The 23,507-nt window shown below is 41.7% G+C and overlaps 1 protein-coding gene across 2 annotated transcripts in view; it reads left to right on the plus strand.

The window, feature by feature from the left end:
- UBE2W (ubiquitin conjugating enzyme E2 W) overlaps positions 1–21,902 on the plus strand; it is a 69,606-nt gene extending 47,704 nt beyond the window's left edge. The window contains exons 4-6 of one of the 2 annotated variants that reach the window (XM_089661028.1): positions 6,256–6,411; positions 11,520–11,595; positions 20,071–21,902. In XM_089661028.1, the coding sequence (XP_089517154.1) occupies positions 6,256–6,411; positions 11,520–11,595; positions 20,071–20,084 (246 nt within the window). In that variant the 3' untranslated portion in view covers positions 20,085–21,902. The remainder of the gene's footprint in view (positions 1–6,255; positions 6,412–11,519; positions 11,596–20,070) is intronic. The other variant, XM_089661029.1, reaches the window with a different exon arrangement.
- Positions 21,903–23,507: the final 1,605 nt, after the last annotated feature.

Raw genomic sequence — 23,507 nt, forward strand, 5'->3', positions numbered from 1 at the left:
AGGAGCAAATTGGATCATGCTTTGCTGTTTTTTTTTTTGCCTTCCTCTGGATCAACTGTGGGTATAGGATTATAACTTTTTTCTTTTTTTTTCCTATGGTTGAACTGGATGGACTTTTTTTTTTCAGCCAGGCTATGTAAGTCAGGGTGTGCCATGCTGATACTCATACCCAAAAAGACTGAGGTGCTTCAACAAAGTATTAGTTTAAGGGTGTGCACACTTATGGAACCATATTATTTTAGTTTTTTTGTTTTTACTTCCCTCCACCTAAAAGATTTCAGTTTGTTGTTCAACTGAGTTGTACATTAAAGGTGGAAAAAGTTCTGAAATGATTTATCCTTTGTTTTTATATCCTGTGTGTGTGTATATAAAAAAATCTAAAATTGTGCCCGTGTCCAAATATATATGGATCAAATATATATATGTTCGATCCATATATATTTGGACACGGGCACAATTTTAGATTTTTTTTTCAGGTATTGACCAACACATATTCAGGCTATAGTTATATAGCAGATATGGGCTGAAAGAGCACACTGTTAGGTTTAATTTGAGGGTATGTACATCCAAATTGGAGGAAGGGTTTAGGAATTAAAGCTCTTAAGAGTAGCCACCCCCCCTTTTTCAAGGGACCAAGTAATTGGACAATTGAATCAAAAGCAGTTTCATTGCCAGGTGTGGGCTACTCCGTTATTTCTTCATCAATTAAGCAGGTAAACGATCTGAGGTTGGTTTAAAGTGTGATATTTGCATTTGAACTCTATTGCTGTGAACCTACATCATGCGTTCAAAGGAGCTGTGCATGCAAGTGAAACAGGCCATTGTAAAGCTTCAAAAACAAAACAAATCCATCAGAGAGATACAGTTGTGTCCAAAATTATTCAACCCCCACTGAAATTGAGTGTTTTGGCCAGTTTGACATTGCTTTTGATCATTCAGTCATCTTGCTTACATTTACATTAAAGAGGCACTTGTAGGTCAGACAAATATAACATAACAGTTATAATGAAATAACCACAAATGTCTTTTCTGTGCTCACAGCATTATCAGTTTTATTCAACCCCCAAGTGACATTCAATCTTAGTACTTAGTACAGCATCCTTTTACAGTTATAACAGCTTTTAAACGTGAAGCATAGCTTGACACAAGTGTCTTGCAGCGATCTACGGGTATCTTCGCCCATTCTTCATGGGCAAAGGCCTCCAGTTCAGTCACATTCTTAGGCTTGCGCACTGCAACTGCTTTCTTTAAGTCCCACCAGAGGTTCTCAATCGGATTTAAGTCTGGTGACTGCGATGGCCACTCCAAAATGTTCCAGCCTTTCCTCTGCAACCATGCTCTAGTGGACTTGGAGGTATGCTTGGGATCATTGTCCTGTTGAAAGGTCCAACGTCTCCCAAGCCTCAGGTGTGTGACGGACTGCATCACGTTTCCATCCAATATCTCCTGGTACTGAAGAGAATTCATGGTACCTTGCACACGCTGAAGCTTCCCTGTACCTGCAGAAGCAAAACAGCCCCAAAGCATGATTGACCCTCCACCATGCTTCACAGTAGGCAAGGTGTTCTTTTCATCATAGGCCTTGTTCTTCCTCCTCCAAACATAGCGTTGATCCATGGGCCCAAACAGTTCTAATTTTGTTTCATCAGTCCACAGAACACTATCCCACAACTTTTGTGGTTTGTCCACATGGCTTTTGGCATACTGCAGTCGACTCTTCTTATTCTTTGGAGACAGCAAGGGGGTACGCCTGGGAGTTCTGGCACGGAGGCCTTCATTACGCAGTGTGCGTCTTATTGTCTGGGCTGAAACTTCTGTACCCACATCTGACAAATCTTTTCTCAGTTCCTCAGCAGTCACACGGGGACTTCTCTCCACTCTACGCTTCAGGTAGCGCACAGCAGTCGAAGTCAGCATCTTCTTTCTGCCACGACCAGGTAGCGTTTCAACAGTGCCCTTTGCCTTGAATTTGCGAATGATGCTTCCTAAGGTGTCTCTTGGTATGTTTAACATCTTTGCAATCTTCTTATAGCCATTGCCCTTCCTGTGAAGAGAAATCACCTCTTCTCTTGTCTTCCTGGACCATTCTCTTGCCTTCACCATGTTTGTAACCACACCAGTAAATGTCTAGAAGGAGCTGAGTATCACAGTCATTTTAAAGCTGCCTAATTGGTGCTTATTATGCTTGATTGCTGCTCGGTGACATCCACAGGTGTTTTCAATACCTGATGGAAAGCACCTGTATGAACCTCTGTTCTTCAGAGTGGTAGTCTTTAAGGGGTTGAATAATTGTGGCAATGAAGAAACCACATAAGAACCATTTACTACTGTATTACATAAACAATTGATGTCATTTTAGTTGCATTTGGGTAGTTACAACGTCCTTGTAGGATTTGATTCTGAATACAATTCCAAATGTACACTATAGTCCCTAAACCCCTTTACAGCATTGGGGGTTGAATAATTTTGGACACAACTGTAGCAACATTAGGAGTGGCCAAATCAACAGTTCGGTACATTCTGAGGAAAGAAGAATGCACTGGTGAGCTCAACAACATAAAAAAGGCATGGACGTCCACAGAAAACAACAGTGGTGGATGATTGCAGGATCCTCTCTATGGTAAAGAAAAACCCATTCACAACATCCAGACAAGTGAAGGACACTCTCCAGTAGGTGGGCGTATTCTTGTCAGTCTACAATCAAGAGAAGACTTCACAAGAACAAATAGAGGGTTCACCACAATGTGCAAACCATTCATAAGCCTGAAGAATAGAAAAGCCAGATTAGTCTTTGCCGAGAAACATCTAAAAAAGCCAGACCAGTTCTGGAAAAGCATAATTTTGGACAAATTAAACCAAGATTAATCTATACCAGAATGACAGTAAGAAAAAAGTGTGGAGAAGGCTTGGAACAGCTCATGATCCAAAGCACACAACGTCATCTGTAAAACATGGTGGAGGCAGTGTGATGGCATGAGCATGCATGGCTTCCAGTGGCACTGGGTCATTGGTGTTTATTGATGATGTGACAGAAGCAGCCAAATGAATTCTGCAGTGTTTAGAGATATACTGTTAGCCCAGATTCAGCCAAATGCAGCAAAGTTGATTGGACGGCGCTTCACAGTACAGGTGGACAATGATCCAAAACACATTGCAAAAGTAACTCAGGAGCTTTTGAAGGAAAAGAAGTGGAATATTCTGCAATAGTCGAGTCAATCATATGATCTGAACCCCATTGAGCATGCATTTCACTTGCTGAAGGCAAAACTAAAGGCAGAAAGACCCACAAACAAAGAACAACTGAAGACAGCTGCAGTTAGAACCTGGCAAAACATAAGAAAGGAGAAAACCCAGTCTTTGGTAATGTCCATGGGTTTGAGACTTCAGCAGTCATTGCCAGTAAAGGATTCTCAACAAAATATTAAAAATGAACATTTTATTTATGATTATCTTCAATTATCCAATTACTTTTGGTCCCTTGAAAAAGGGGGAATGGCTACTCTTAAGAGCTGTAATTCCTAAACCCTAAACCCATCCTCCATTTTGGATGTACATACCCTCAATTATATAACTATAGCTTGAATATGTTTTGGTAAATACCTGAAAAAACAAAAATTGTGCCTTTGTCCAAATATACAGGTGAAACTCGAAAAATTAGAATATCGTGCAAAAGTTCATTTATTTCAGTGATGCAACTTAAAAGATGAAACTAATAATATATGAGATAGACTCATTACATGGAAAGCAAGATAGTTCAAGCCATGATTTGTCATAATTGTGATGATTATGGCTTACAGCTCATGAAAACCCCAAATCCACAATCTCAGAAAAATAGAATATTGTGAAAAGGTGCAATATTCTAGGCTCAAAGTTTCCCACTCTAATCAGCTAACTAAGCCTTAACATCTGCAAAGGGTTCCTGAGCCTTTAAATGGTCTCTGTCTGGTTCAGTAGGAATCATAATCATGGGAAAGACTGCTGACCTGACAGTTGTGCTCCCCATCTCTCTCCTTTTATATTAAACAGGTTTCACAACAAGATATATATATATATATATATATATATATATCGTATTTTTCGCTCCATAAGACGCACTTTTTCCCCCCAAAAGAAGGGGGGGAAATGTCAGTGCGTCTTATGGAGCGAATGTAAAGCGACCGGTCTGGTATTTCTGCCGCCACCATGTCAGGATACCGGGCCGGCCGCTCAGCTCTTCTCTCCTGCAGGACCTTACCTGTTCCTCGGTCCAGCGCTGCAGCCTTCCCGCTGCGGCTTCTGTGACAGCCGGGGGCCCACTGCGCATGCGCGAGAAGCGCTGCACTTTGTGAATGGTCCGGCGTCTTCTGGGACACATGACAGGTCCCAGAAGGCTCCGTGCCATTCACAAAGCCCAGCGCTTCTCGCGCATGCGCAGTGGGCACCCGGCTGTCACAGAAGCCGCCGCGGGAAGAAGGAAGGGCAACTCCGCGGAAGTGGGAGCGGGTACCTGTCAAATTCAGGTACCCGATCCCCCTCCCTCCCCAAAGGTCCGCAGTCTCTGGTAATCTCCTTTAATGTCTGCAGTCTCTGGTCATCCCCTGCACTGTTTGCAGTCTCTGGTCATCTGTACTGTGTCCGCAGTCTCTGGTCATCTCCTGTGCTATGTCTGCAGTCCCTGGTCATCTCCTGTAGTGTGTCCACAGTACTTGGTCATCTCCTGTAGTGTGTCCGCAGTCTCTGGTTATCTCCTGTACTGTGTCCGCAGTTTCTGGTCATCCCCTGCACTGTCTGCAGTCTCTGGTCATCTCCTGTACTGTGTTCGCAGTCTCTGGTCATTCCCTGTACTGTGTCCGCAGTCTCTGGTCATTCCCTGTACTGTGTCCGCAGTCTCTGGTCATCTCCTGTACTGTGTCCGCAGTCTCTGGTCATCTCCTGTACTGTGTCCGCAGTCTCTGGTCATCTCCTGTACTGTGCCCGCAGTCTCTGGTCATCTCCTGTACTGTGCCCGCAGTCTCTGGTCATCTCCTGTACTGTGCCCGCAGTCTCTGGTCATCTCCTGTACTGTGCCCGCAGTCTCTGGTCATCTCCTGTACTGTGCCCGCAGTCTCTGGTCATCCCCTGTACTGTGCCCGCAGTCTCTGGTCATCTCCTGCACTGTGCCCGCAGTCTCTGGTCATCTCCTGCACTGTGTCCGCAGTCTCTGGTCATCTCCTGCACTGTGTCCGCAGTCTCTGGTCATCTCCTGTACTGTGTCCGCAGTCTCTGGTCATCTCCTGTACTGTGTCCGCAGTCTCTGGTCATCTCCTGTACTGTGTCCGCAGTCTCTGGTCATCTCCTGTACTGTGTCCGCAGTCTCTGGTCATCTCCTGTACTGTGTCCGCAGTCTCTGGTCATCTCCTGTACTGTGTCCGCAGTCTCTGGTCATCTCCTGTACTGTGTCCGCAGTCTCTGGTCATCTCCTGTACTGTGTCCGCAGTCTCTGGTCATCACCTGTACTGTGTTTGCAGTCTCTGGTCATCACCTGTACTGTGTCCGCAGTCTCTGGTCATCTCCTGTACTGTGTCCGCAGTCTCTGGTCATCTCCTGTACTGTGTCCGCAGTCTCTGGTCATCTCCTGTACTGTGTCCGCAGTCTCTGGTCATCTCCTGTACTGTGTCCGCAGTCTCTGGTCATCCCCTGTACTGTGTCCGCAGTCTCTGGTCATCCCCTGTACTGTGTCCGCAGTCTCTGGTCATCCCCTGTACTGTGTCCGCAGTCTCTGGTCATCCCCTGTACTGTGTCCGCAGTCTCTGGTCATCCCCTGTACTGTGTCCGCAGTCTCCGGCCATCTCCTGTAATGTGTCTGCAGTCCATTGGTTCAGAATATTTTTTTTCTTGTTTTTCTCCTCTAAAACCTAGGCGCGTCTTATGGTCAGGTGCGTCTTTTGGAGCGAAAAATACAGTGTGTGTGTATGTATATATATATATATATATACACACATACTTTTTTTTTTTTTTTTAGATTTTTCCTAGAATCATATTTAATTTTTTTCATCACTGCAGTTGAAAATGAATGTTGATTTGAAGATCAGGCAAATGTTTAAAAAATTAAAGTTCCTATGCAAGTTACTAATGTATAGCCAGCTTTATTCACCTTGGCATTGAAGTCTCTAAGAATTGAAAGAAGCTTGTGATTAACGCAGTTCAGTAGCTCCCACCAGCAACTGAACTACTGATTATACATACAATTTGTAAATAATTGCTGAGGTCCTAAATGTAATTGTTTTCTTCTTTCAGGTTATGTTCACCGGTGATAATATCCCTGTCCATCCTCATGTTTATAGCAATGGTCATATCTGTTTATCTATTTTAACGGAGGACTGGTCTCCTGCACTATCAGTGCAATCCGTGTGTCTTAGCATAATCAGCATGCTATCTAGCTGCAAAGAAAAGGTAAAAGCCACGAGCAAGTCAACATTTAGTTATTTTGGTTTTCCTTTTTTTAAATCTTTCAAGCTTCATTTATTTTGAATAAGCACTTGAGCATTGGTCATTTTCTCCCCACTAATTCCAAAGCATTTTGTTTGGCAATACCTCTGCTCCACGTTATACCTTTTAGCGTTTGTAGTCTATTCTAACCTATTATACACTGTTTTTTTTTTGTTTTGGGGGGGGGCAGATAGGGTTTTACTTTGGTAGAAAATTTTGATAAATATATACAGCAGGTAAAATTAGTTGAACATGTCATTTTGAAGTTTTAAAGTTTGCTGCACAACATTCAGACAAGCCTGTGAAATACTGGGAGAATATAGTCTGGTCAGATGAGACCAAAACAGAACTCTTTGGATGCCATAATACACACCATGTTTGGAGGTCAAATGGCACTGCACATCACCACAAAAACACCATCCCAACAGTGACGTTTGGAGGTAGGAACATCATGGTGTGGGGCTGTTTTTCAGCATATGGTACTGGCAAACCTCATATCTTTGAAGGAAGGATGAATGGAAAAATGTACCAAGAGATTCTTGATATAAATCTGCTGTCATCTACCAGGATATTGAAGATGAAACTAGGATGGACATTTCAGCAGGACAATGATCACCAACACAAAGCCAAAATAATTGGTTTCAAAGAAAATAAAGCTGCTAGAATGGCCCTGCCAATCACCTGACTTGAATCCAATAGAAAATCTATGGAAAGAACTAAAGATCAGAGTTCATAGAAGAGGCCTACGGAACCTTCTAGATTTGAAGACTGTGTGGTTACCAACAAAGCATTTTGTGCGACGTAGTAAATAAATTTCTGTTAGCGTGTTCAATACTTTTTTCCCTGTGTCATTACATTTTATTACACATAACTTAGTTTCTGAACTTATTTGTTTTGGATTCTTTGCATGTATGGATTGCATGGATTGTTACCGACGTGGTCATATCAATTTCATGTCAATAGCACCTTTAGAAATATATTTACTGAGGATGGTGATGTGTTTAATGCTTATTTTACCCGCTGTATTTTATTTTCTTGTGTTTTTAATAAGGATTAAAAACAATCAGTGTTGAGGGTGTAGTTCCGCTTTTACTTACCGCTCTGAGTCTCCCATAGCTCTCCGTGGCCCCTCTTCCACTTTGTCCAAGGAAGAGTACCCTGAATCTATGCTATATTTTATGGGGCAGCTTGCAAATCTGTTGCTGACTCTGACCACAGAGGCTAGTTCTATGCCTTCTCCTTTTTGATCTTACAGAAGGATAAAGTGTTGAGGCTTATATCTTCTTTTCCTTCAAAGGTGCTATTAGCAATACAAATGATAGTTATTTTTGACAATTCTACATAAGCTTACTTGAAACATCTTCCTTCATGTTGGGAGTTCTGCCTGTCTGCTGGCCCTTTCTTTCCACAACTTCCTGGATTCTCTGCATGCTTTTCAGCTTCTTCTTTGCTAATTGCTTTTGATTTTGAAGGACTACATATCCCAAGATACCTTGCTCTCTGCAAGCAGTGGTTCCTAAACTGACTCCTGCAGCTCCTCCTCTCAGCACCCTGTAGTTCATAAGGCTGGCACTGGTAAATGTACGGTACAGCAATACCTACTTTCAGAGCATAGTGAATACGTGTCATAGAATTCAAGGAAGTAAATTTATGGGGTTCTTCACAAAGTAAGTTAGCAAATTTCAAGATCATTCAGATTAACCCTTTTCTGCCACCAACGTAAGGCATATGGTGGCACAGAACTGCTCCCAGCTGGGCATTTCAGTATGCCGTTGACAGCAGTCGCCATTCTGCTATAAACTTCTGATCACTTTAGTGACTACAAACGTAAAGCAGAACTATTCCCCAATCTCTGCCGGTTAAAAACAGTAGTTTTGATCAGTGGCTACCACTGCCCGCACTGTGCCACTTGCCCCTGTCTTAATGCAGGTTGTGTTCCTGTGTGTTCCCCTCTGCCTGGGTTTCCCCCCACCAGTGTAATTTCCTGTCAGCGTTCCTAGATTCTACTCTCCCTCCCCACTGGCTGTCAGTGGCTTCAGGCACATGATGGATTTTATTTCAGGATATACAATTGAATATGTCAGTACTGCAAATGCATGTAATATTTCCCATTTGCAGTGCGAGCAGAAAGCAATTTCTGCCATATAAATAGAAAAAATGTTAAAAATATACACTGACTCTATATAGCAGCCATTCCAGGAGGCACAAACCATTTCTAACTCCTTTCAAAGGCATGAGCTTTGTGGATGCCTTTTCTGCATTGGCATCCAACAACACGCATGCCCGCAGGGCCGCGCTGTGGCGCGATCTGTCACTGGCCGTGTACCTCGGACATGACCGATGACAGATCTGTGTAACGGCCCCATTGCCAGTACCATGTGACCTGCTTTGACCAATCACATCAGGTCACATGACAGTTAAATACAATAGATGGCTTCCTTTTATGCCATCCATTGTATACAAGTGTGTCTAGCTGTGAATGGTCACAGCGATCACATGCACAAGCTGGGCCAATCACAGCCCAGCTTTGTCATGTGATTTAGTCGTGGCCAAATCACAGCTAAGCACAAGAAAAAAACCCTGAATGAATCGATTTCATTCAGTTAAATGCTTGCTTGTAGCAAGTAATTCTTTGCTATAAGCAAAAGAAAAAAAAAAATACTGATCACTTCCCCAAAGTAGTGTACAGTGTTATTATGGTAACATTATACTGCTTTGGTCATAGTGAAATAGAAAAAAAAAATCTTAAAAAGAGAAAAAAAGTAATAAAAATTTTTTTTAAAAAATTAACAATTTTTTTTTTCGTACTGTCATCAGTCAGTGTCCTTGATCACGGCCATGCTAGTTATATGATGACGCTGTACTGCACTGATGACAGTTTGTAAAAAAAAAAAAAAATAGTGAAAATAATTTTTTTAATTCATTTTTCGAAAAATTATGACAAAATTACAACTTCAAAAAACTCGCCATGCCTCTTATGAAGTATGTTGGACTGTCTACTTTGCAAAAAGGGGTCATTTGGGGGATATCTGTACTGTTCTGACATTCTTGAACCTCAAGAAATTAGATTGGCCGTCAGTACTTCAGGATTGATCAATTTTCAGATATATCCCATAGTTTGTGAACTCTATAACTTTCCTACAGACTAAATAATAAATACTAATTTGGGTTATTTTCACCAAAGACATGTAGCAGAATACATCTTGGCCTAAATTTATGAAGAACAATTATTTATTTGCAAACTTTTATAACAAAGAAAAACGTGTTGTGTTTTTTTTTTTGTTTTTGTTTTTCAAAATTTTCGGGTTTTTTTTGTTAATTTTAGCAAAAATAAAAACCCCAGCGGTGATAAAATACCACCAAAAGAGAGCTCTAGTTGTGTGAAGAAAATTATAAAATTTTAGTTTGGGTACAATGTTGTATGACCGCGTAATTGTCATTCAAAGTGTGAGAGCGCTGAAAATTGGCCTGGGCAGGAAGGGAGTAAAAGTGTCCTATGGAAGTGGTTAAACAAACTAACTATCCAATGGTTTTTAACCTTTCAAAACATAATACATTTGACCAAAAACCAATTTAGTTTCCCTTTTAGGCAGAGCAAACAAATAATGCTTTTGCTACTTTAGGCCTGCGTCAGGAAGCATCTGGGCTCATTACATAACAATTTAATATCAGTCTTGTTATAGTGACAGCATTTTATAATGCGGGCAGGTTTGTTTTATTATCTGCATAAAGATCAAATTGAGGTCATTTCATTCTTGTCTCAGTAATGTAACCTAGATTTTACCCACATAGCCTCAGAACACTTGTCTCAGCCAGCACTTACTTATCAGCAAACATATCCTTATTGTAGTATGAAATATCTACCAGCATATACTTTAGTTAAGGATCTTCTAGTGGGATAGTCATATTACTTTGCCCTCTTATAACCAGGGGTCTTTGACACCTAGATGTCAAACCAAATTTCAAAGCATCTGTATGTGCCAGTTAACGTCACAATAACTCTTTAATTTACTTACTAACAATATTGTAATTTTTTTTAAAGGCATATACAGATTTTATTTTGTTCACTGTTTAATAAATTCCCTGCTTAATTTTTTAGTTTTAAGTTGTCAAATGAACAAAAATATTTTGCCATTACACTTAAAATAGTTGAAAGGGAGAAAGTTTTTCACCTAAATGTTTTCTCTGCATTAAGGTGAAAAAACCTTCTGTGTTCAACCCCCCTCAGCTGATCGATCTCGATCCAGTGTTGATCCCACCCAAGAGCAGAGGCTCTCACTTCTCCCTTTCTCTTCACTGGACCTGGATACAGGAATCATTGGCTGTCAATCAATCACAGCTTGTGGAGAGAGAGCGGGTGGTGGGAATTAGCCGTGCTGTGTGTGTCAATGGACACACACAGTCTGGTTTAGGATCAAGCCTGCATGAGTGTCCCCATAGCAAGCAGCTTGTTATGGGGCATTTGCAAGGGGGGAGATGCCATGAGCACTGGCGAAGGAACCCAGAAGAGTTAAGTATGACCTGTTTGTTATTTTAAAAAAATATACCTTTACAGTCACTTTACCAGCTAGTAAGAATGTTTTAAAGTTTTTTTTTTTTTATTATTTTTTGTTATGGGTATTTTCACTCAAATGCTGCAACATGCTGGATGCAGTTATCAATGTGACTCCCTATGACAGGCACAATGACGGCTGAGCTGGCAGTTTTGTACTGTAAGCAAACCCACATGATCACTATGATTGGTTTTCGTGATGATCACATGATGGAAAACTAATCAAGGTGGTTTCTGATCTGCAGCATTAGACCATCACTGTGAACTGGTAGTCCACACTGTTTGTCCAATACGGGAATGCAATCTACAGAAAACAGGTGCAAGCAAAAACATTAAAACTAAAAAGCATCTTAAATTTAGTTGGTTTGTACTATAGAGACAGACATTACAAGTACTAAGTAAGAATTTACAAACTATAGAATTGCTATTTTTTAGCAAAAAAGGTGGATTCTCTTTTTGGCTGTATTCGACATGGTTATTTTTATTCATTGTAGTATTTCATGTGTTTTTTTTTCCTTAGAGAAGACCTCCAGATAATTCCTTTTATGTAAGAACGTGCAACAAAAATCCAAAGAAAACAAAATGGTGGTACCATGGTAAGTGTTTACATCATAATCTCTTTATTTAAAAAAACACACAAATGCCTTTTTGCTTGAATGTTTTTATTAGAATTTTTAAAAATGATAAATATTACCTTTTTTGGGCTTAGTATCTAAGAATAAATGACATTTTATTTTTGAGCCAGCAGGTTGCACTCTAGGTTTCTTTTCTCATATTTACCAGATTAACCTTAACTGTTTTGCTTAGGAAAAAAAACACATTTTTACAGAGCCCAGACAATAACGTTGTGATTACACTCGGCTAATTGAAACCACCTTCCCTGCTCTGCATACAGATTTACGCCAGCCATACATGGATCTGAATCTGGCCAGTAGGGACCAATTGAATTTCAATCCATGTATGGGCAGGCTGGTTGTGCAGAATTTGAACTACCTACTAACTTCTGTACAACCAGCCTGTCAGATTTTCCCTGCTTGTTCTGTGCCACTGGCTGTAGCCTGCAACGCTGATCAGTGTATTCTGATGGCAGGGAAATCTCCCCACTGTCAAAATACAATAGATCAGCACGGAGGATTCCCCCATCCACACAATTGATGTCTTTTTTTTTTCGTTCAATCCGCTTGTTAAAAGAAAAAAAATGACTTGCCTATGGCCTGCTTTAGTCTTAAAGCAAATGGTTAATACTTTGTTGTTTCTTCAGAAAATGAACGCCACACGTAAAACCGTGTAATGGTTGTACCGTGTGTGAATTATTTGTGTAAATAAGTAAAAAACTAGGTTTATGCCCATTTTTTAAGCTGCTTACTTTTGTTATGCAAGTTAACTGACCCCCCCCCCCACCAAGACATCCAATATAATTGGAGTAGATTAGATCACGGTGATACTGCAGGAAGTGTGTTGTCTGTGGCCCCCCATTATTGCCAGTTGTGGTGTGCTGAGGATTTGGTGTTCACAGTTTCTGATGATCAAGCTCTGTTCCCCTGATGGTATTGTGAATCACTGACCCAGCACAAGTTTGCAGAGTTCTGATTTCATGTGCTGCATGCTTATTCTGCATCAGTGGTTCTGAGTATTAAAGTCAGACACAGCAAAGGAAATGGCATTTGCAGAAGGTGGTCAAAAATGGAAACCTCTGAATTTTTGACAGGTTTCCCTTAAAGCAGAGCTGCTCAACCTGTGAACCGCAGAACACCTGTGACCCTCGGAGCCCGCAGAACACATGTGGCTCTTGACCTCAAACTGGGGAAATGCATGCGTGGTTTGGCAACCCGTTGATCGTGATCTGGGCTTGCTTACCCACCATCCCAGAGTGCAATGAACTGGCCGTGGACTGAGCAGGAGCCACATAAGCTGATGCTTCCTCGGTAGTGCCGGCTCCTGTCCCAGGCAGAGTGATACCAAGTGCACTTCACCTGGGATCTTTCTAGCAGCCTGGAGAGCAAAGCCAGCAGAAGCTGGAAGTAGGTAAAAAAAGGTGAATGTATTAAACAACACTTACACTGCGCATTTTCATATTAGCACTTCTAAAAGGGTTAACAACTATTAGACTGCTTTCACACTGGTCCACGTGTTCAGCGCAGTGCATCTGTGGCTTTGCTGCGAGTTAGCTGCACAGAGCCATAGACATTTATTATATGCTGAGGTTTTGGTGCACCTTCTGAAAGAGCACCCAAATTCCTGAATGCAAGAGTTTTGGTGTGCTTTCAGAAAGTGCACCACACCTGCAATATTTAATAGAAGACTATGGCAAAGTGCAACTAACCTGCAGGAAAGCCGCAGGCATGCTGCGCTGCACCCGCAGTGCGGGTAAACTGCAGCGCATCAGTGTGAAAGCAGCCTTATAGGGGGCTCAGGAGAGTAAGGGCTTGTTTACATTTGTGATTTGGGGGGAAGGGCGGCGGTAAATTCCCATAATTGAAATGTGGTTTTACCACACCTCTCCCCAACTACTAGTGTAGCGTCAGGGGTTGCAGTGCTGACACCACCCCATGCTTCATGGGGGCTCCTGCGGCCTCCCTGTCACATTTTGTTTTAAACTTGGACAGGAAGGGTTACATATACAGGAACTAATTCTCTCCATTTTCCTCCTGCATCCGCTGAAATCCGGCTTCTCCTCTCGGCATTTAGCAGCTGCAGGAGGAAAATCTTCATTATGCTATTAACCGCTTGCCGCCCTGCCACTGTGTATATACGTGTGCAGGGCGGCAGTGGAGCGCAAAACCACGTTTAAAAACGGGTTCCGCGCTCCCGACACTTTCGCCGGCAGGGGGCGCGCGCGCGCGCTCCCGCCGACCCGCGGGTGACACGATTTGATCCAGGAGGGATCAATCATTAGATTTCAGCCAGTGATTTCTGGCTGAAATCACATGATCGGTCCCTGTCCTATCCTGTCCTGTGTTGACATACACACAGGGCAGGATATGATGTCATTCTTCTCTGCCTGGACACATTCCGTTCCAGACAGAGAAGAAGACATCCAAAAAGTGAGTACACAAGCACTACACTACAGTTAGAACACTCTAGGACACATTTAACCCTCTGATCGCGCCCCCCCCCCTCCCCCCCAGTTAACCCTTCACTGCCCTGTCACCAGTGTCACTGATCAGTGAAGCGATTTTTACTGATCAGTGTCGCTGGCAACTTCTGATAGAGTTAGCGCCCCTCTCAGATAGCGCCAGATTGCCCGCCAGTACACCAGTAATCCTGTTTAACCCCTTGATCGCCCCTCCCCCCCCTCCAGTTAACCCCTTCACTGCCCTGTCACCAGTGTCACTGATCAGTGAACCAATTTTTACTGATCACTGCATCAGTGTCGCTGGCGACTTCCGATTTAGTTAGCGCCCCTCCCAGATAGCGCCAGTTTGCCCACCAGTACACCAGTAATCCCGTTTAACCCCTTGATCGCCCCCCCCCCAGTTAACCCCTGCACTGCCCTGTCACCAGTGTCACTGATCAGTGAACCAATTTTTACTGATCACTGTATCAGTGTCGCTGGCGACTTCCGATAGAGTTAGCGCCCCTCCCAGATAGCGCCAGATTGCCCGCCAGTACACCAGTAATCCCGTTTAACCCCTTGATCGCCCCCCCCCCCCCGTTAACCCCTGCACTGCCCTATCACCAGTGTCACTGATCAGTGAACCAATTTTTACTGATCACTGTATCAGTGTCGCTGGCGACTTCTGATAGTGTTAGCGCCCCTCCCAGATAGCGCCAGTTTGCCCGCTAGTGCACCAGAAATCCCATTTAACCCCTTGATCGCCCCCCCCCCCCAGTTAACCCCTTCACTGCCCTGTCACCAGTGTCATTGATTACAGTGAACAGATTTTTACTGATCACTGTATTAGTGTCACTGGTGACTTCCGATAGTGTTAGCGCCCCTCCTAGATAGCGCCAGTTTGCCCGCTAATGCACGGGATTTTTTTTTACCAAAAACATGTAGCAGAATACATTTTGGCTTAAATTTATGACTAACTTTGAGTTTACGATATATTTTTTATAGCTGAAAGTAGAAATATTGATTTTTTTGTTTATAGCGCAAAAAATAAAAAGCGCACAGGTGATCAAATACCACCAAAAGAAAGCTCTATTTGTGTGAAAAAAAAGACGTAATTTTCGTTTGGGTGCAGCATTGCATGACCGCGCAATTATCATTTGAGTTAGTGCAGCGCTGTATAGCAAAAAAAGGCATAAAGTACAGTATCTATACCATAGTTTGTAGACGCTATAACTTTCACACAAAGCAATCAATATACACTTATTGGGATTTTTTTTACCAAAAACATGTAGCAGAATACATTTTGGCTTAAATTTTATGACTAACTTTGAGTTTACGATATATTTTTTATAGCTGAAAGTAGAAAATATTGTTTTTTTTCAAAATTTTCGTGGTTTTTTTGTTTATAGCGCAAAAAATAAAAAGCGCACAGGTGATCAAATACCACCAAAAGAAAGCTCTATTTGTGTGAAAAAAAGGACGTAATTTTCGTTTGGGTGCAGCATTGCATGACCGCGCAATTATCATTTGAGTTAGTGCAGCGCTGTATAGCAAAAAAAGGCATAAATTACAGTATCTATACCATAGTTTGTAGACGCTATAACTTTCACACAAAGCAATCAATATGCACTTATTGGGATTTTTTTTTACCAAAAACATGTAGCAGAATACATTTTGGCTTAAATTTATGACTAACTTTGAGTTTACTATATATTTTTTATAGCTGAAAGTAGAAAATATTGTTTTTTTTCCAAATTTTCGTGGTTTTTTTGTTTATAGCGCAAAAAATAAAAAGTGCACAGGTGATCAAATACCACCAAAAGAAAGCTCTATTTGTGTGAAAAAAGGACGTAATTTTCGTTTGGGTACAGCATTGCATGACCGCGCAATTATCATTTGAATTAGTGCAGAGCCAAACAGCAAAAAAAGGCCTGGTCATTAAGGGGGGTAAATCCTCTGGGGCTCAAGTGGTTAATATAAAAAATTTGCAATTTTGAACCATTTAATTTCATGTCATTGTGGCATGCCACCAGTTACCAAATCACTTAAGGTTGCGCACTCCTACTTTAAAAGAGAAGTATGGGAATATTTTTTTGCCCCCATATTATACTTACCTAGGTGAATGCAGCATCGATCTCCCTTTGGCTCTAAGTGTGAGAACTCAGCGATCACATGACCGCTGAGTTCTCACATCCATTGTGAGCTGAGAGAGGTGCCTGTCTGCTCAGCCCCCTTCTATTATGCATGCAAGTTTCCCAGTATGGAAAGAGAGATGTGAACAGAAGCTCTGCAGTCACGTGTCCACAGAATAAAACATTTAAAAAAAGCTACAGAACTTTTAACATTTAAAAAGAAATTGAGATTTTAGTTAGGGAATCATTTTTGCTGTGTTAGAATTTATTTGTGCAGTTGTAGAATGTTAGAATATTTTTATTATTGTCAGTATCCTGGTTGCAGATTTTCCTCACTTATCTGGTAAAACATTGTCTTCAGAACGTAAGGGTTCTAACATTTATGCCCATAACAAAAAAAAAAAAAGCTATGTCAAAGATGCACTTTAAAGCAACATTGTTTCAAACAAAAAAATAAATAGTTATTGCTCCTTTTTCACCAGTTGTCTTCCAGGGCATCCCTTTAGAGATGGATCTCCTCCCACACACATTTCCAACAAGAGTTCAAAAGGTGGACCCTCAGACAACTGGTCAGTTTTCTGATTTTCCTCCGTCCAGAGGAGGCATGTTGCCGGAGGAATCATCTTTTGTTCTGGTTGGGGGAGTGTGTCTCTTTAAAGTGATTGTAAAGCTCTTCATTTTTTTTTTTTCAAAATAACAAACATGTCATACTTGCCTGCTCTGTGCAATGGTTTTTGCACACTAGAGCCCAGATCCTCCTCTTCTCGGTTCACCCCCCTGGCGCTCCTGCCTTCTCCCCTCTGTTGAGTATCCCCCATAGCAAGCTGCTTGCTATGGGGGCACTCTTGCATGCTCGCTGCTGAGCCAGCTCTGTGTGTCCATTGACACACAGAGCCCAGCTCGCCCCTGCCTCTTGCACCTCCTCACAGGCTCTCTTTGACATCAGCAGGAGCTGCTGATTCCTGCTGATGCCTCTCTGTCCAATGACGAGAAAGAGACCTTGATTTCACAACGCTGGATCAAGATCGGCTTGGATAAATATAAGGGAGGGGCTGGTGGAAGAGGGTGCAGGAACAGCACACTGAAGGTTCTTTACCTTAGTGCAGAGAATGCATTAATGTAAAACCTTTTGGCATTGTAGGGAAGGGAGGAGCATTCTTTCCACCTGCTTGGATTGGCTGTGCTTGACCGGAAGACTCCGAGCATTGTGTCTGGAGGTCCTGGTTTCCGGCCTCCTGTGGCCCAGAGAGGAAGGGGAAGCCCTAGCTGGTGCTATTTCCAGGCACCATAGCATGGGCTCCAAGAGAGGACAGGAGGACGCAGGGGAACATGAAGACTTCCTCCCAGCTGCAGACTCTGGGTGAGGCCGGCACCAACAATACATGGATAGGCACTAGTTTTTTTATATTCTTGATGGAGGTTTTCATGTTGGTTGCACCAGAGACCTCTTGGTGGTGGATCTCAGTTGGCTTTGGGTTGTCAGGCCATGTGGTGGTTCACCTGGGTTAATTTTTGATGTTGTAAGCCAAGAGCCTTAGCATCTTTGTCTGCTATTGCCCTTGCAGGGAGAATAAGCCAGGCCCCAGAAAGACGTGCCCAAGTTGTAATGCTAAGTTAGCCTCTTTTTAAACTAAGCCACTGTCAGTATTGTATTAGAGGACTCCTTAAAGATGAATCAACTGCTGCATGCTCTTAAGTTTCTGTCATCTGTTAGGATGAGATGGCATCCACTTTTCATGCTTTTCGCTGCCTCATGGTGGAAATGCAGGGCTTATTAACTTCAGCCAGTCAGTCTATCCCAGTGCTCAGCTTCCCAGTCCAGGTGCCGTCCAGTGGTGAGGGTTCTAGTGGAAAAGAGGTCAGTGTGAATGATAGTAACCCTGATCTTTACAGTTCTGATTCAGACACGGGTGATGACCAGAACAATTCTACTAAAGGTTCCAAGTTCAAATTAACTTTGGAAGAATTATATGATCTAATGGGTTCTATTTATAAGACTTAAGTATCCAGGAGGATAAGATCCAGTTATCAAGGCATGATTTGATGTACCAGGAGTTACAGAATAAGAAATCCAGAATTGTTCCAGTACAACAGATGCTATCAGAGTCTATTCTCAAGGAATGGTCTGATCCTGAAAAAACATTTTTTTTTTCTAATAACCTTTAGAGAAGGTTTCCCTTCGATGAGGACCCAGTGTTAGTCCTGAACAAATGCCCTAAGCATAGCCAGAAAAGGCCAAAGCCTTAAAAAGTCTCTATATGGTGGATCAGAACGTATTAGTTTCTATTCCTGAACGGGGAAAAGGGGATAGGCTTCTATTCTCATGTCTTGGTAATCGTAAAGCCTTCGAGCAAGTATCGCCTAATCTTCAGTCTGAGACTTTTGAACAAGGCCATCAGGTAGAAGAGGTTTCATATGGAGTCCATTTACTCTGCAAGGAAGGATTATTTAATGGCGACCTTGGATTTAAAAGATTCATTTCTACATATTCCCATCAGGGAAAGCTTCCAGAGATTTTTATGTTTGGCAGTAGAGGTGGGAGGGAAGGTCTAGCATTTCCAAAGTGGAGCTCTCCGTTTTTTTCAAAAATATAAGCAGAGGCTGCAATATATTCTGATAGTTCCATCGCTGGATGACCTTCTTCTTTTGGCCTCTTTGGAAGATCAACTATAAAGGAACATTGTTCAGACCCAACAGTGGTTAAAAGGTCTAGCCTGGACAGTAAATTCGATAAGTCAAATTTGAATCTATCACACATAATCTCGTTTCTGGGATATGCTCTCAATTGCAGGGAACAAAGAATTTTTCTACCTGTAGAAAAAATGTTGTAGGTCAATGGTCACCTTGCTCAGCTTCAGTACAGTAAGTCAGTCTCAATAAGGGAGATCATGTCCGTTTTAGGACTCATGACTTCCACCATCCTTGCAGTTCAGTGGGCTTGGTTTTATCAGAGACTCCTTTAGTTATTGCTTCTTCAAGCCTAGAATCAGGTATCATTAGACAGGCAGATTTTGCTATCAGTCCGTGTCAAACATTCTCTATGATGATGGAGGGATCATTCCCACCTCAAGAAGGGGCTTCCTTGGACTTGGCCAGTTTCAATGAAACAGACCATTAACACCTGCAAATGGGACTGGGGAGCCCAATTAGAATCCAAAGTGGCACAAGGGAGGTGGTAGCGGGCAAACATTTGGAGGGAGTCAACTGCCCTAGCCAGGGAATGTTCCTCCTTCCAGGATTGGATAAAGGGATGTCTCCTACAGCCATTATGATGACTTTTCTAAAAAACAAGGAGGCACCAAGACTCCCTCTTTAATTCAAGTTGTGGTAACCATTTTGGTCAGGGAAAAATATGAAGTTTCTGCCATCCATCCAAAAAATGAATCCAACAAATTGCAGTAAAGAAAGGAAGCCTAAAAAACCCTTTATTATAATTTTCAGAGCTGTCCTTCAGTACTCATATTAACTAACTAGTTGTCTAAGGGGACTGCCTTTTGAACTCCTGTTGCCAATGTATTTCCTGTCCAGTGGGAGGAGCTCCATCTCTCATGGGCTATCCTGGAAGACTACAGGAAATAGTTATTGGTAAATCTGACTCTGAATCTGATGGTGTCACTGGACCTTCCTTTTTTTCCCCAGCATTGGTGGAGGAGGTCCTTACTGCTGCACTAATGACATTTGTAAAAATGTCCATACCTGAAATTCAGTTTTAAACGAACAGACTCAGATGGTGGAGGGGTATGGGCTTGATATTAAACAGGATTATTCTACCCAGTTTGTAATATATGTATGCCTAAACTGCATTACTTCTGTTTGTGTATTGGTTTTTATGTCTGTCAGATTCTGCTGCATATTATATTCTATCTTCTTTTTTCTGTTAAAAGATGACACGTGTTGATGCCAGTTTCAAGCTCCTCTAGAAGAAGATATCCTACTGAATACATGAGCACTTTGATCCTTCAAGTCTTTGAACTTTAAACTTTGACTGAAGGTGACTGAATGAAATGAAGACTACTTCCTTTTTACTGCATTTTTACTAGTGTGCATTGTGGCGCATGTTGATAGCTGTCTCAGCACATGCAGCTGACATGCTTTGTTAGTCATACTGGATAAATGCAGATGTCAGGATGAAATTCCATTTTACTTTCTCTTGCGCTTTCCAAGATTTCCCAGGTCCTCATGTATTGTGCAATAACGATGATAAATGCATGAGCGGGCCTACTGGATATGTTTACCAAATGCATTGGGATAAGAAGGCTTCCAGCATTACCTTGCCACCCATGACGCCAGGATACCTTGCACTGTGATCATGAAAATGGCTCCATGGTTGAACATGTTTGACCTGAAGGACTGCAAACCAGGAACTCTGTATATTTATTAACTTGTTTCCTTTATGTCGGGTGGTTTTGTGAATGGACAGGTACAAAAATCTCAATCCCATGCAGTAAAATATATAACTGTATATAGCTGTTGATGCAGTTTAGAGTATAGTGTGTGAGATATGCTAGGTTCTAGATAACATTAAGTGGACTTCTTACCTGTGCACACCTGACACAGTAATTTTGTGGACTTGGACACCATCCACGACCCGTGATTGCTTTTTTTTTTGGAGTGAAAAGAGGCAGTGTTAAGTTCCATTACAGTCCACAAAACTCCACTGTGAAGGTCTCCAATACTTCTACTGTGGTTGTTACAAGGCATATTTTGCTTTCTGTAGACCAGCTTTGTTACTTTGGCCTACCTATTTTTCCATTTATTCCAATGGAGAGTCTAGTAGTTGGCCAGTGATATTAATGTTACCACTTACATTCTCTTTGGTCATGGGCCTCTGTTATCAAAGTGTCTGGTTGTTGAGCTATTGTTGTCTGTATTATCTATAGTGAACAGTCTTTTTCTGTTTAGTATAGGAGTGTGAAAGAATTCTCTTCCTTCAGATGCTATGACAACTGCCTTAACAGTGTTGCTTGGAATAAAGCACAAATGACCCTGTTGTGGCTAAAGCTAGAGAAGTGGAAAGTATGATCACAGGAGTTTTGCAGATCCCTAAAGGGAACCTGTGTCAAAGTAGAGTTACCTGCATGTCATACTTTTGCTGGAAATTGCCAGTATGGTTGCAGGCTACATGCTAGTTCCAGACCAATGAAGCTGAACCTATTCAGTTTTTGTGGGATTGCCTGCACTGTGCTAGAGTGAGCCAGTGTGAACCCAGGAGCAAAAGAATGGCAGGTTTCAACAAATTCTTTACATACCTGTATTTTGTCATAGGAAAGATTCTCTAACTGCTCAACATAGGATCAAATCCTGCCCCATTCCATCTAAAATAGAGCATTCATTTTGGTCAGAGTTGCTCTTTATCCTCGGCCTTTCGGCACACTAGGGAACTAAAGACGGGTGAATTGGTAGTCTGTAATTAGGCTGCAATTTCATGAGCGCATTGGGCTGAAAAGAAGGTAGCACCATTGTATATAGGTGGGGGGTAACACTATTCAGGGCTTTATATGAGAAATGGTGACAGACTTACCTAAGCCTGAGTACCACTTCTAGCTTTTTCTTTTAGTTAATTTTTAGTTTTGTTTTCATCTGCTTGAGCCCTGCTCTGTTAAGTATTTGTTGGAAAACAAAAAAAAAACACACTTGTCATTCTTTTTCTTTTTCAGGTCATTGTTGTAAGTCATGATTAATTATTGTAATACAAAACTTCATTTAGAGACATTTATATTTTTTGTCTTCATTCTTAAAAACAGTAGAACCCATGAAATCAAATTGAGGTATATTTACCCAAGAAACAACAGGAAATATTTTCATAACCCAAGCAATTCAGCCAATTCTCTTCTCTAGAATTAGTAAACTTCTGCGTTTTTTTTTTTTTCCTTTTTAATCGGTTTATCGTTGATAGTTGTTTTCATAAGTAACCATTTTTGTACAGTACTGACTTTGTTCAGCTGTTACAGCAAGAAAGCTGTCTATGACTTAAATTTATGTATATAATACCAAGGCTGTTAATGATATTTAGTGGTTTTCTTTATTTCCAGAGCCATTATTTTAAATAATTGTAGTGCATATAAAGGCAAAGTTTTTTTTGTTTTTTTTAGTTTTGAATGAAATGAGAAAGGGTAGACCCTCTCCTAAGTTTTTATTGCAGTCTGTGCCTACAATGGGGAGTCACCCCTCCCTATTTGTCTTGATGATCATTGTCACTGAAACAAAATGTAAATCCCAAACTTCAGGGAGAGCAAGAGATGGGGAGAAATCTTCCAAAGGACATAGATGTTCTGTTGACAGTTCAAGATGGGAATTATCCTCCTTTCGAGATATTTCCTTTAACTTCCTGTTGTTTTCTGCAAGACAGGAAGTTGAGGTATATATCTCAAGCAGAAAAAGGAATTGTCTACTAAGTGTAACACTAAAGACTGTTTATTAAAATAAAAAAACTGTCAACTCACATAGTATAAAAAAAAGCAAGCTTATTGGTATTGTAAAGATCGCTGATCCCTGTGTGGTGTCTCCAACCCTCCATTCGCTGGTTGGCTCATAGTATCTGGATAGGAAATGGAAAGATTGCTGCTCGGTTTCTGGGAACCATGCTGGAATGCACGCTGGCGGAAGTGATGTCACAGCACCGAGATGTAATTGTTTTGGAGCATGCGCACTCCTTTGTCAATCACTGGCTTGACAAAGGAGTGCGCATGCTCCAAAAGCGCAGCCAATCACTTCCCATTGCCATGACATCACTTCTGTCAGTGTGCCCTCCACTGTGCTTCCCAGAAGCAGAAAGTCGAGGTGCCATCTTTCCATCTCCCATCCAACTATAACAAGCCAGCCTATGCACGGAGGAACAGAGATATACCACACAGGGAGCAGCGGTCTTTACAATACCAATGACCTTGCTGTTTTTTATACCATGTGAGCTGCCAATGTTTTTGTTTTAATAAACCGTTCCTTGTGCTACACTTAGTAGGCACTTCCCTTTTCTCCTTGTAATTATTACAGAGATTGCTTCTGCTCTGGGGACAGCTGCCACGAGTATTATGGACTATTACCAGAGACTGTACGAACTATATTGTGACAATATACATGCTCACGGGACAAACCTAATTGGACTGTGCTCCAATGCCTTTCACTTTTTCCTGAGGTATATATCTCAAGAAGGACTCAGACTGCAAAAAATGGCCTGACAGAGGCTTTTTAACCCTTCTACATTCTATCCAAAAACAAGAACACATTTTGGCTATACATACACTTTAATGAAGATGCCATGTATGAAACGTTGTCTTGCTAAATGCAAACATTCTAAAAAATGTTATTAGTTGGGTGTAAAACA

Source organism: Staurois parvus, unplaced genomic scaffold (genome assembly GCF_062004578.1).
Source record: "Staurois parvus isolate SC_StPar_1 unplaced genomic scaffold, SC_StPar_1.0 ptg001302l, whole genome shotgun sequence".
Classification (NCBI taxonomy): domain Eukaryota; kingdom Metazoa; phylum Chordata; class Amphibia; order Anura; family Ranidae; genus Staurois; species Staurois parvus.